This window comes from Lonchura striata, chromosome 1, assembly GCF_050655825.1.
Source record: "Lonchura striata isolate lonStrDom1 chromosome 1, ASM5065582v1, whole genome shotgun sequence".
NCBI lineage: Eukaryota > Metazoa > Chordata > Aves > Passeriformes > Estrildidae > Lonchura > Lonchura striata.
In genome coordinates this window covers 71682308-71696501 of record NC_140703.1, presented here as the reverse complement: position 1 = coordinate 71696501, position 14194 = coordinate 71682308, and the positions used below count along the sequence as shown (strand labels likewise).

The 14194-nt window shown below is 42.5% G+C and overlaps 1 protein-coding gene across 6 annotated transcripts in view; it reads right to left on the bottom strand.

Annotated features, from left to right (window-relative positions):
- Window positions 1-14194, bottom strand: part of ATP8A2 (ATPase phospholipid transporting 8A2) — a 317425-nt gene that overhangs the window by 14967 nt on the left and 288264 nt on the right. For all 6 annotated transcript variants that reach the window (XM_021530648.4, XM_085580332.1, XM_085580328.1 and 3 more), the window contains one exon: window positions 14024-14128. In XM_021530648.4, coding sequence (XP_021386323.3) covers window positions 14024-14128 — 105 coding nt within the window. The remainder of the gene's footprint in view (window positions 1-14023; window positions 14129-14194) is intronic.

Below are 14194 nucleotides of genomic sequence, written 5' to 3'. Positions count from 1 at the left end.
TCGACATGCTAACAACAGCTTTAAACAAACAATTCCCTTTCACTGAAGAAGTTTGCTAACTTCAATCAGGAAAGTAACTGAAGAATCTCTGAGATGCCTACAATATGTAATCCAGCCATGCAGGCTTATATTCCACTTAATAGTCCATTAGGGTAATAGCCAGGCTCACAGTCCTCTGTTCAGTGCATAATGAGGTGTCCACAAAAGACAGGGTGGAATCCTTCTCTTTTTCCTGTGATCTCCAAGCTCACACATCTGAACTAGAAGCTTGTAAAACCTATGGACTCCTCCTCAAAATCTTTACAAACTCTCAGCATTTTCAGACACTTGGTCTGTTCCCCTCCTTCCCCTAGCATCAGAGAATCACACCTGCAATGGGCATGGCAGGTAGGTCGCTTTCCCTGCCTGCAATCAGCAGTATTCCCTCAACATAAAACAGAAGTTGATAATAAATTTTGAAGCAAAAGTATTGATTCCAACTGAGTTTGTCAAACAAACTCTAACAACTCTTGGCTCATGAGACCTGCATGTGTTCAAAGAAGAAAGGATCAGAGGTTTCCATTAAAACTAGGGTTACAGCATGAAAGCTTCTAAAAATCTTAGAGCACCCAACTGATTAAAAAAAAAAACCCAAAAAACCCAAGATCAGTTGCTGGCTGTAAGAAAATAAATTACAACAGAAAGAAGGTTCTACCTGTTCCAAGCAGGCAGCATGATGGAAGACCCATACTACAAAGAATCACCACATAAGGGTGATGCAGTGGAAGGCACAAAGCAAGACATGAGACTTCTCTAACCTTTAACCTTCCTTGCTTAGGAAGTTGACAGCCTGCAGAACCAACCACTACCAGTGCATGTGCAAACCAGTGATGCTGTGCTGTACAACCTCCTGCTGACTGCAGAAGACTGCTGGGTAAATTGTTAGTTTGGTGAAACACTGTTTGAACACACTGCTGTCCTGTGAGTGACAGAAGTGCAATACTTGTTCATGTTCTGCAGGTAAAGAACGTGTAGGAACAATCTTTTCTATCTCAGTAGGAGGGCAATTTAAAAAAAAGGAATCTTAAACCAATCAAAAATACTTGTTGTAAGGGACAAATAAGCAATATATGCCACAAAATTCTTACACTGATAATGGAATTAACCACAGCAGAAAAGCTCACAAGGAAAAATTCTTCATCTGCTTGTCTACCATGCAGCAACAGATGAAGTGCAGACCAACAATGCTTAGCCCCTTAGGTTTCTTCATTCAATGTGTGGAAGAAAGCCTGCAGTTAAGGGACCTCTGAACAGGAATGACAGATTGCAGCTCTAAGAATGCCAAAGCTATTCTGTCTTTGATATTGCTAATTACGATCAACAAGTTCAAAACTGAAGTCACATCTGATTTCCCCAAATGGGAAATTATACTGGTTTGTATCTATTCAGATAAAGAAAAACTCACAGCAGAATTAGCGCATTTGTGGTTTAAGTATGAGGGATGACTAAATAGACTGCAAGTCAAGACCACTCAAGTACTATAAGATAAACCTTTAACACACAGAAAGCAATGCACACAGTTCTTCTGAACTGGATGAGTATTTGATTTGCTAACAGATATTAGATATCCCAATAAAATCCCTGAAAGTGAAGTGGCTTTCTAAAGTAGTAAGTATTTCACTCATATCAAGTCCCTGCTTTCAGAAAAGGTTTCTGTCTGCTGCTAACAGGTAACAAAGTGAAGACTTCTCTGTCTGCCTCACACGTTGATGCAAGAGTAATGACAAGACTGGGCTCACAGGCAACAGGTTGGGCCTTGCTCACAGAAATACTGCTTCTAAATCAATCCCAAGCATTAGCTATTATTTTCTGATTTAATTCTTTTTTTCTAGTAACTCCAAGCCAGGGCCTAAACACTCCCATGGGGTCTAAGGAGGGCATCTTCAGATGCACTGAGGCAAAAGGATACAAGATCATGAGATCACACTCTGAACACTGGGCAGTTGTGCTCATATTCAGGAACTCAAAGATCTCATCAGAACAGAAGAAGACACAAGCCCAGACATTCTTATGGAAGTCAGTGACATGGAAAGTGACAGTTAAATACACTTTAGCTGCTTAGTCAGTGACCTCCAAGGGGGTAAGGGAGAGGCACCATCTATCTGTAATTATATAAAGGACAAAGGACACAGACAAAATGCTTTGAACTAAGTAAATATTTGACTAGAACAAAAACTATTGAAAGGTTCAGATTCTGAGGGTTTATATGAGGAAAAAAAAATTCATTAGTCAAGTCAGCTAAAATCAGATTTAGTTGCTATCAATAATGCAGAATACCTTAGGCCAGGCATACCTTTGTGACGGCTTCATAAGAGAGTCTAGATGACTTCTGCATGCCTGGAAGTCTGTGCCAGCAACATCACACAAATTCATTACATGAATGACAAATCAAAACGTAAACTAAAGGCAACATGTTATTTCATAACAATGCTTTCAGTTCTATGAATAAAATGGCTCTTCCATCTTCCTATCTGAATTGCTCTAAGGTGTCAACAGAGACCTTAATTTTATTTTTGTATTCTCTTCTTCTCATCCCTCACAAAAGCAAACAGACTTTTAAATCTAGGCAACAAACATCTGGCTTTACACTTTCAAATGAGATGCATCAAAACAAACAGAATAATTCAAAGCTGACCACAAGGTCCTGCTGTCTCATTTGCTCAGGTAATTAAAAAAAGATGAGCTTCACCACCAATTAATCTACTGAGCACTAATTAGTGTTAATGAGGATTTGGGGTATTTGGTATAGCTTGACCCAGAATGTCCTCCTGAGTCCATTAATTGACTGGTGGCAAAAGCCAGGATCACAAAGACCAGAAGGTTAAAGTGGATGCAGGTGTCTGTCAAAATTGGATCTTCCCTGAGAAAATATATGCATATCCCAGTTAAAAAAAAAAAAAAAAAAAAAATCAGAGCCCTCCTTCTCTTACAAAAGCTGAATTCTTGTTTGTATTTTGTTACAATTTGCTAGAGGAGATAAGCACACCAAATAGGCAAATACACTCAATTGCCACTGGTTTTAACTCACTGCCCTTCTGGATTATGAAGAATTCAGTCAGATACAGACATTTAAAATTATTTGGTTTGTTTCTGCTTTTCCCCTTTCCAGAAGGAAGAACTGAGTTGCCTAGTGAAGCCTTACCAGGGCTGCTAGAGATGACACAACTAAAGCACACAAGCACATTTCCCAGCTGATATCCCTGTGCTGAAAACATGCCAGGAACTCACAGCAGAAGCTTGGCTCTCCAGTGCAAGATACTCAGGGTCCATGGGTAAGCCCAGTGGACAAGAAAGCTGCAGCTGCTTTCCCTATCATCTGAATGTGTACAAAGCCCTCACCATAGTGTCTGCAGGTGCAGCATCACTGGTTGTTCCACCCTACAGTGGTGCTGCGGCAGACAGCCACAGGTAAATCATTGTAGAGCTTGGTTTAAACCAGAAAATCCTCCAAAGCTTAGGCTGAAGTTCTGTCCTTAACTCCACAGCCTCCTTCCTACCCATATGTATTTTCAAAAGAAACAGCAGGCAAACCCTTGTTCTCTTTGCATCCACTGGCACACACTCTGCTAAAGACAGCCTGAGAAACTCTGGCTGGCTTGCATTCTTCTCCTGTTGGAGGAAACACCTTGCAATGTGTTGCCCTCTCATTGTGACACCAGGGACAGGAAAGAATGAGGGAGGGGAAGAGACAATTTTGCAAAATGTCCAATATGGCTAAACCCAAGGTAAAAGACTAGGAAGTTTCTGTCCTTTTCATCCTGCCCTGTGTATTAAATTTTGAGGGAAAAAGAGGGTACTCTTCTCTCTCTTTAAATTTCAGAATTAAAACATAGTAATTGATCTCTTCCATACATTTCAAACAATAACTTACACAAAAGTTTTCTGTTTCTTGCTGACATGTTTCTGTCACTGAAAATCACATCACCATAAAATAAAAAGAGCAAGACAAAATGTCTGAAGCAAACCTCTCCAGCTTTGATCAATCCTAATCACAAAATCCTTTACAAGCAGAGTGTTGATTTTCATTTCAGTCTCTTGGCTCTCAAACTCCCTTACGTGTCTTCAGAAGAAGAATCAGAGATCCAAGCACAATGGCTTCTCCCCAAGTATCACCTGGCAAAGAGAGCTTGCAGATCCCTCTCTGGCTGCTAGGACATGGCAGGTATTCCTGAGGATTTATTCACAAGTTCCATTTCTCACCTTTCATGCAGCATAACACTGCTTAAAGGCTTACAGCATCGATCACGGTGCTGGCAGACAAAGAGCAAGAACCATACATCAGGCAGAGGCTGTAGCCACACCTTTGTAACTGGCCAGGGGAGACCTATTGTTCTTCCTCAGATACTCCTTGCTGGATGAGGGCACTCCCCCAGAACCACCCCAGGCCTCGGGTTTTTTTTTTAGTTTGGAATTGTTATTGGTTATACAGTGGGCAGACATAACTAGCATAGGTGCATAGGTTTGGCATAAGGAGAACATTAAAACCAAAAATATTTCAGATCTGGAACTCAAAATTAAAGCATGTAAGTAATCTCAAATGCAAATCACACTAGGGCTGAGGTTTCAGCAAAACTCTATGCTCAAACACCCAGAACATCCCAGGGCTGTGGAAGAAAAGCCCAACTGGCTCAGAGAGCAACTGCATCTCCATCCTCCAGCTTCAGAGACATTACAGAGAGGATTTGCCCTCCTGAAGAACTGCCAAAGTAGCAACAAGGGGCTTCTGCTGGCTTCCCTCTTTCGATCCACAAAGAGGAGATGTTATTTTTTGTTATCTAGCATTCGATTGCAGGAATGTTTTACTCTGAGGTCAGAGTAGGAGGTCTTTTTAATTTAAAAGGCAAACAGGCATTACTGATAATGAAGCGGCAATGTAATCAAAGGAAATCTCTGGAGCATTTCACAAGGAAGTGTCTGAGGCATATAAACAGTAAAACAAAAAAAAAAAAAAAAACCCAGCATTCTCTTTGCAGAGTCAGCATCTACAAACACTACTCCTTAGTTACTCTGGATCCAGCTGAAACAGACATCCCAAACCACTCTTGAATTTTACTGAAATACTCAGCAAGTCATTAATAAAAACCCACTACGAGGACACCAAAGGGTCACTAGGCACAAACCACAGGGGAATGAAGACAGAAGGGCTGCCTGTGCCACTTGCAGGCTGCAGAAGTTACCTGTCAGAGGTGACTCCTGCAGCAGACAGCCAGGATTTAAGGAGTACCAAGTCCTTGCTGAGGGCTCAGCAACAGCCAGCTTTTTAGAGAAGCTGAGCTCTTATGCTCTGCCATGGTGTAGCACTTCCAGGCCTTCTTTACTGCAACAAACTCCCCTCCAGGTACTTCCAAAGCACATGTGAAAGCCACAGAATAACCTTCCCTCTTTATTAATTGTATTTGACATTATCCAGCCAAATGTTTGCCTGATAAGCATCAAATGTATCTGGATATGTGGCCCTGCAAGGCTGACTTGGAGCATACTAAGAGCAGCCAGCTCTCCAGTCCCTGAGAACATGGGATATTGAGCTCAACCCACATGCAGCTGCAAGTTTTTTATCCTGCCTGGATGTGGAAAGGTTAAGACAGTGTCATACACCAGCAGCAGCAGCCCCATGGATGTCCTGGTGGTGACTGATGGCTGAAGCAGCTCCTGCCCTCACCAGTCAGTGGCAGGACCTGACAGTGCTCCCCACACCACCCCACTTCTTTCAGCTCACACATCACATGGATACAAACAGTGGAGCTGATCCAGCTGAGCAGCTGGGGCAAAGATGGCCCAGTCTGGCCACACCTGGTAACGGGTGCTTTGGGAAACCATTAAGTCAGTCTAGCAGCCACATCAACAGAAACCCATGGATGCATGGCTCTCACCACAGCCCTGAAGAAACACTGCTGTTACAGGCTGTGATTTGGCTTGGCAGCACGCTACTCCAGCCAAAGAGCAGCTCTCCCTCTGCGTCCCAGAGGTGTGCATGGAGGGGCAGTGAGCGCACAGCAGCAGCGCCCAGGGCAGGGGCACAGAGGCCTGCCCGCATTGCCACACCACCTCTACCCGTGGCAGAATCACCCTGCAGCAGCACATGGAGGCCAGGACATGTTGTGAGCTTCAGTCAGCCCCCATTTGCAGCACATAGTTCATTTATAGAGTTCTGGGGTCAAATTCTCCCCTATAAATCCACTGAATCCTCTTCAGGCAGGACAAAGCTTTTCCTTTTCATGATCAGCTAAGCAAAGATGATTTCAATTTTCTTTTTTCATTAACAATGTCTTAAGGCAGAAAAGCCAGATCCTTCTTTGATTCCTAAAATCGCTTGGACAATCCATTCTAGCCTTAATTTTTGAGACTGTTATTCCTAAACTTCTTCCAAAGACTACTTAGAGTGATATTGGGTTTGCATAGCAAGGTTTTGGTAGTGGGAGGCTACATGAGTGGCTTCTAAGGGAAGTCTGTAGGACTTCCCCCAAATCCTACAGAGCCAATGCCAGCCAGCTCCAAGATGGAATAACAGTGCAGGTTTGATGGGCACCTAATGCCCAATCAGGGTGAGCCCACTGTAAAAAGACCAAGCACCTTTAAAAAAAATACCGTCTAAAAATATCAGCACTGAAGATCGCATGCCTCTCTGAAATGCAACAATCCTAAGAAAATAATGGAGGTCTCTCTCTGCTTAAAGTACCTTTCATTTCCAAGCACTGCAACCACTAAACATGTGTATATGCATTTCTTTAGGGAGGTGGAAGGCAGACATCATTGTCAGATGTCCTGAAGTCAACTAAATTAAAACAAAACTTGAAGCTGCCCAGTTTTGCCCTCAGCCTTCCCAAAACGGGGGAACTGACCCAATTTAAATGTCTGAGAAGCAGAAAAGGCAAAGTGTGGCTTGCTGCTTTTCAGCTACCCTCCTTTTGGTATCAGTGCTGTTGACTTCTTGTCCCTAAGTGCCTCACTTTGCACTTACTCTACTGGGTGCTTGGTCATATCCTTAACAGATAAGGTTGCAATACAGTTGCAATTATAACATTCTTTTCCTACTCACTCATTTTTTTCTGAAGTAGTCACCTTGGAGGGTGAAGTCTTCCATGCTTGGTCTCTGTGTATAGATTTTTTCTGGTTTGGGGTTTTTGTGTGTGCATTTTTTAAAAATCCAAACTTACTGGTTTACTAGAAGTTCACTAACATACTTCTACTGAAGTTAAGATTACTTCTGTCTTCAAAAACTCTGAACTCCTCCTAGCAGCTTTTTTCTTTCTTTTCTTTACAGAAAAGCTAAAGAACAGCTCAGGGCAACAACAAAAACTGAACATTAAAAGTTTCACGAACACAATTTAAAGCACAGCTCAGGAGGTTTGGTTGAAAAAAAAAAAATTGCTTTTCTTTAAGCTTTTAAGTATTTTGTAACTGTCCACTAAATATTTAACACCTAATACATCTTGTGTTTTCTTGTTCTTGCTACACTTAACTTGGCACTTTAATACAAATCAGAGAGGAGAATGCAGTCCTGCCTCTCTTCTGAGACTGGGTTAGCCAGCAGAGGAGTCAGGGTCCAGGCAGACTGCTGAAGCCATTAGGCTGGAACAGTTGTTATGGAGCAGTTCTCCTGCTGTGCAGCCTGGAGGGAAGATTTCTTCCTCCCTCCCCTGTGGAGATCCTCAGTGCCCAACCCAGTAAGTCAGGATTAGGCATCAGAGAGATTGGCCCCTTAATCAGTTTTAACTCTCATCTTGTAATGTTCCTTTTTCCTAATCTTTCTTTTCAATTTACAGCTTCATTTTGGCCTTTGTTCTAATACTGTACCTCCATCAACTTTGACTTTGATAGCAGATTTGATCAGAGCTCTAAATCCTTCTCCAGGTCACCAGGTTTTAACCCTATTTGTGCAGTGCATCTCCCTCAAGGTTACATGATAGCTACAACCAGGATGGCAAATAATTAATTGCACTGGAGAAGGGGAATGTCAACTCTAACTGGTTTGCACTAGCAAGCAGGCACTTGGGTCCCCAGTGCCAGTGGGAACATGGTTAACTCCCCCTTCAGACCTCTGGCAAGGTTATGAATCTCATTCTCTGCCCCTCTCCACCTCTGCCCTACGGCCTCCCCAAAGTGGAATCAAACTTGGTAATTTCAAGTGCCTCACACATAGGAGTTAGAAATGTCAGAAATAAATGGTATATGTTAAAATGAGGAAATAATGTGATGATTCCTTACTGATATGGGACAGAAGGGAGAGAGAAAAGGACAAGCATGGAATAAAAGAAAATTATGCTTTTTCCACCTTCCATACATGAATGTTTACCATATGGAATCAAAGAATTTAAGAAAAAAATCCACTGATATAATTTTATGTGCTTTTTGCTAGTAAAAGGAGTCTAATATCTTTTTACTAGAAAAGCTGCAAGGAAAAATCGTAAATATGCCAGTCACTTTCTTGTGTATGCTGGTGAAGAAATCTCACCTTTCCTTCCCAGAAATGGTGCGAAGAACATCTGGAAAAATTGATAAAAAGGATGCTGAGACCTCAAACCCCAAAATACATCTCTCCCCTCCTCAACCTCATTTTATGCTCAGCTGCAGTGTATGGGCTGGATTCAGATCACAGTCATGCATATCCTGAGTAAATATATCGAAGTCAACACATTCATGAAGCAAGAATTTGGCTCCAAACATCCCATGCTGTTTAACTAGCTGAAAGCACATGACTAAGTTTGACTCAAGTAAGATTCACTGCACCTGCTGATGCGAAGGGGTGTTAATGGCATGGTCTCCCTATTCCAGCAAATGTAACTTGGGGTGCATCAATACAGAGACAAAGTACTTTGAAATACAATGAGCCCAAGCCTCACTCCTCTTGATCCTATGAAAAAGCTTGCCTCTTCCTCAGGAGCCAGGAGATCAGGTCCTCACCTCATTCATGTATTTCTTAAAAGTGAGGTCTGTTTTACCATTTCTGCCTCTGCCAGTGAGAGGCTGAGCCTCTGCCACTCAGTTCTCTGCACAGCCACAAGCCCAGGCAGGTTTCCTATGTTGCCCTCTTGCTCCTCCCCAGGGGCCTGTGGAGCAGGGAAATCTCCACGGGTGCCTGTGTCAGCTCACTGATTACCCACCAGGTCACACAGCTACTGAAATGAAACAGGCACCTGCCCTCACACACCAAATAAAACCAAGGCAAGACAGATAATACAACTTGCTCTTGGGATGAGAGCTGGTCATGAACTTTGCACTGAAGCAACTGGGTTAGATTTGGTGAGAAGCAGTAAAATGAAAGAGAATTTACACTAGCGTGTCTCCTTGTAGAAGGCAGACAATGGAGAGACTGTGGGGAGCTGCTGTTTTAGGTGCCCTGGAAAAAACAGTATTTGTTTTATGATATGGAGATGAAAGCAGCATCAGCAGTGGGTGTCTGAGAGCAGCAAGAGTAAAGGGGCATACAGAAAAATGCTGTGCAAACACACTGCAGCTATACCTTGCTAGGTCTGTAGTCACTTCCCTTCACCTTCCCTTCCAAGGCAAGACTCTACCTTCCAGATTTCTGACTCATTAGAAGAAGTTTTCCCAATACTTCAGCGATGCAGGCACTTTTCTGCAACAGCCCAGAGAGGTCCTTCAGCTCCTTGTAAAGTTTGCAAATCATGAAAGCCACATTGTTCTTCAGTATCAAACAATCTAATCCTGCCCACCACCAATTAATAACAGGACAGAAAAACAACCAAAAAACCACTTTCAAAGGGAGCTCTCTGGCAATTCCAAGACAGAGAAACCCTCTGGAATAGGAAATCTACTGCTGCAAACAGGGTGCGGCACGTCTTTGCTCACTCTCCATTAGCTGTCCAGTGGAGCAATAAAGTGACATGGGCTTCCAAAGCAAAGTTTGCTTTGGTGCCTAATCAGGCTTTACTCCACCTGAACTCTTGCTGACTTCAATGAGAGGGTGTATGGAGTGAAAAATGAATGAGGACTTGAAGGTTTGGCCCTTAATGAGCCAAGATTTAAGTTGTAAATTTATTTAAAGACACAAAAATCTCTGCAGCTGAACTAAATGCTGCTTTTGAACACAAACCTTGTTTGTTTTCTTTGTGTAAATCTTTATATGTTAACATGATTAAATCTGCTGGGCAGGTGTCTCCTCATGTCCATGTTTGCTTTGGCACATGAGCTGCCCCTCTCACCTCTCCAAATTCATGAAAATGTAGTGTTAAATCCTGCCTTTTGTTACATGTGAGTGCCAGGGAGCCCCTCTCCCTTCCTAACCAAGGCGTGCTCATGTTTCAGCTGGGCTGGAGTCCAGCCTGGCACTGCCAGGTGCCCAGGCTGGGGAGGGCAAGTGTGGGTATTCATCTTCCATGGGCAGGCAAGCAAGCATGGCATGGGATCCTGCACAGCCCCTTACTGCACACTCACTCTCCTGCTTCTCAAGCTATTTCTGCAGCTGCCAGTTTTCCGGCTACATGTTCACCCTGATTAATTCCCTGCTTTTGGAATTATCCACTTTGTGGTCATTCCAGCCTCTACCAAATGTTCAAGTTTTCAGCTGTCCAGATGAGGCATATAAAAGAGTAAGAGCACCTTTTACAGCTCAAGACCATACACTTGCTATAATCTTCAAGCATCACTCTAATGCTATTTGCAAGGTTTCTGGGACCCAGCTGTAGTGCCCAGGGTGCTGACACTCTGCCCTGCACAGACTAAACAGTCCCTCATCAACTTGCCTTGCTGTTCATTCCCAGCAACAGCAAAAAATGTGCAGCTGCTTTTTTAGAGCAATCCAAGCAAATTCAATTTTAAAAACTGTTAAAAGGGGCTAAGATTCAGAAAGATACAAAAAGCACTAGTGAAGACACTTTTTATTAACCCAGAAGAATGTGCCTAGCAAGAACAGCTATCAGGGTGAAGATCCTCTGAGACAGGATATGCAGATATAGGTAAGAGGCGGCACACACAGCTCACCCAGAACTCCTTCCCCAAGCACAACAAGGACCCAGGTGATATCTGCCCCCATTTAACAGCAATTCAGCTGAGTCACAGCAAACTGCTGGCATCCTGCTGTGCAAGCCTGGATGCACTCACTGCTTTCCAGGCCTTGCAAACTGCTTTTTTTGTTTAGCAGACTGGTTCTGAACACTCAGATCTTGCACCTCATTTTTTGTCTAAGGTCTAGGAAATGAAAAAAGCAATTAGCTCTCTAAATCCTTATCTTATCTGTAATTGGGTGTGAGATTTTGTTGTTTGTTTGTGAAAAACACTGAACAAAACCAGTGTCCACTATTAGGCCAGGAAAATAGACCCCGATGGCAGCCAGCTTCTCTTCCACAGCTGCCTGAACAAACCAGCACCTAATGGGCACGTTCACAGGAGCACTTCCAGCCAAGGACTGAGGTGACAGATGGACTCGGGCAGTTTTTACACAGCTCTCTATTTTCTATTAGAAATGAGAAGAGTCCCGTTATTTTCCCTTCCTACATAGTGTCACATTGCCAGAAATATCCCAAAATATGCCACAGGCAGGAGGGGAGAGCAGAGCATGCACCTTTGCAAACGTTTCCACCAGCTTCAAGGAATTTTTTTAAAATTAAGGAACATGAACCAAAGAGACTAACTGAAGAAAGTTCCCACTCTATTTCTTTCCCACCCTCACCCTTCCCTTTGGACAAGCACACGATTTCTAGCAGGTGTGAAAGAGCCATGAGACAAACAAAAGAGATAAAAGACAGAACAACTCTGAAGAGGAGTCGGGAGGCCACAACACAAGCACAGCACACCAGCTCCAAAGCAGGCAGAGGCACTCTACCATTATCTAGTTCACAGATGGACCACCCAGAAAATCTGGGAGCAATTAGGAATGAGAACAAACAAATGCATGGAAAGAAGGGGGCAGGGAAAATGGGAAGGAGGACCAGAAGGGATTCCTTACATCATCTCCATGCAAGCGTTTCGAGAATGAAGTGAAGCTATATGGAGGAGGAATGCAGATGAAAGAGTTTGCAGTGAGAGTGCAATAAAGTAAAAGGCTATGAAAACATGGAGTGTATGAATGAATTACAACATGGACATGAAATTTACAGAAAGTCAGGACAGTGTGTAAACAGAGAAAAAAACCCATCAAGTTCTTGGAGACACAGACATGCACATATAAACAGATCAAATGCTGACTGTCTCTCTCTTGCTGTTAACAGCAGTCCAACTCACCCTGCAACCCAGGGATGCACCAGGCACAAAGCTGACTCATGCTCCTCTCTCACTGTCAATAACTGGCATTACATACTGGCAGGAAAACACAAATGCTTCGAACCAGCACCAATATAAGCTCACACAAATAGATAGGAACCACAGCAACACGCAGGCAACTCACAGAGCTCATACCAGAGCCATATGCCCGGGAACAATCAGTTTTCTGCTGCTCTGGTTTTCTGGTTTCCACTTACCTGGCATCTATCAGTCTATCAGTCAGCACTTCACAACACCTTTCTCGTCTGGGAATACTGACCTAATTATGGTAACAAGCAGTTTGGCTTCAACTGACTTCAAAATGACTGCTCAACCTTCTAAGAACAAGGCCCATTATTTAATTAAATGCCTGATATTAAGCATCTTTGTTGGTTACAATTGTGGCATAGAAGGTTGCCTTTGTTGCTGCAAAGTTTGCTTTCTCTTCTTAAATAATTTGATGTGCAGTTTGTGACTTTTGCTAGTGAGCACAATTTAGAAACTCTGTTTTGCTGGATCCAAAACTTGCAGCAGAAAAATTACTCAAAAACTGAAGATACCAAGTGTTTTGAAGTGATCTTAATCAATAACACTGTGTTTACTTTGTCTTGGCCTCTGAGAAGCAAACTCTGGTCCCTAAGGACATCTTATAAACACATTAAAGCTCACACAAGCTTTTTTAAAAGCTTTTCAGTTTACCATAATCTCAGTAAATCACTGCCTGATAATTTTCCTTAAAACCAATCCTTATTAACACACAAATTCAGTCGAAAAAAATCTACTATCTGCTTGTCTTAGCAGCAGCTAAAATATGGCAATTAGTTTACCTTAGAATAGACATCAAAGGCTCAAAGGATGACCCTGGCCCAGAAGAACAAAATCTTTTAAAAGCGCCATTCCACTCAGTTTGCTAGTTTATAAGGTTTGCTAAAATCCAGTTTAATGATCATGTAGTTTCTTAGCAAGTCATGTGGTGCCATATTGTGTAAGGAACAGAAGAGTTAGTTCTAAAACCTTTTTGAACTTGGGAATCTTTTCCGACCAGCTGATGCAGAACCACATTCTGAGATGGTAAATGAAACTGTTGGATGCAAAAGCCTCATCGTGATTTTCTTTAGCTTCTTTCAGAAGAGACAAAAGTTCCCACACAACACATACCCTCTCTATACAATGAAAGGTTCAATAATAGCAATATATTCAAGTCCATATGGTGCGGTTATAAGGGAGAGACACAACACGAAACTGAGAACCCTGAAGGCAAGAGACCTGCAAGCTGTAGTGAAAAAAAGCAAAAGCATAAAAATAACTCTTAAGGTGAAACTGAGTAAAGTAATAGGGCACAATGGATTAACTCAGTTCTCCTTTTAGCTACAGTCTTTATACCCTCAGCTGCTGACAGTTCCCTCCCCTGACATGATTATCTTTTTTTTTTTTGTTTTGTTTTTTGAATGACATAACAAAGTGCTTTCAAAACCAGTCTGTCTCACTGGCAGGTAAGAGCACCACATGTTACCATGCAGGAGACTGAGCAGCAGTTTTCAACAGAGCCTCACAGCAATAATGCAAGAGAAATGAAAATGGGAGGGCTGGTTTCTGTGGGGGGGAACAGACACATATGAATGTTGTTGTGCTGTAGTGCAACATATGAAAAGGAACAGCAATAAATTAATAATAAGAGGAGAAGAAGCCTTATTAGCCTGTCTACAATCAGATTTTAATGGTTAATGAGAAATAGGGAGGGGAGAAGAAAAGGAGGGTCTGGTTTAAACATTTAGCATAGACTTGCCTCTTTCCATTACTATCACGAAGCATGGCTTTTCCCAGTTCTCTTGTCTTCGTTTCCAACTCCTTAACTTGCTCCAGCAAAGTTTTATGGTAGGTATGCTTTGCCCTATACCAAAAGGAAAGGACAAAAAACAAAAGAAAAAAGCCATGTGAACATTTGTTCTCCTACAAC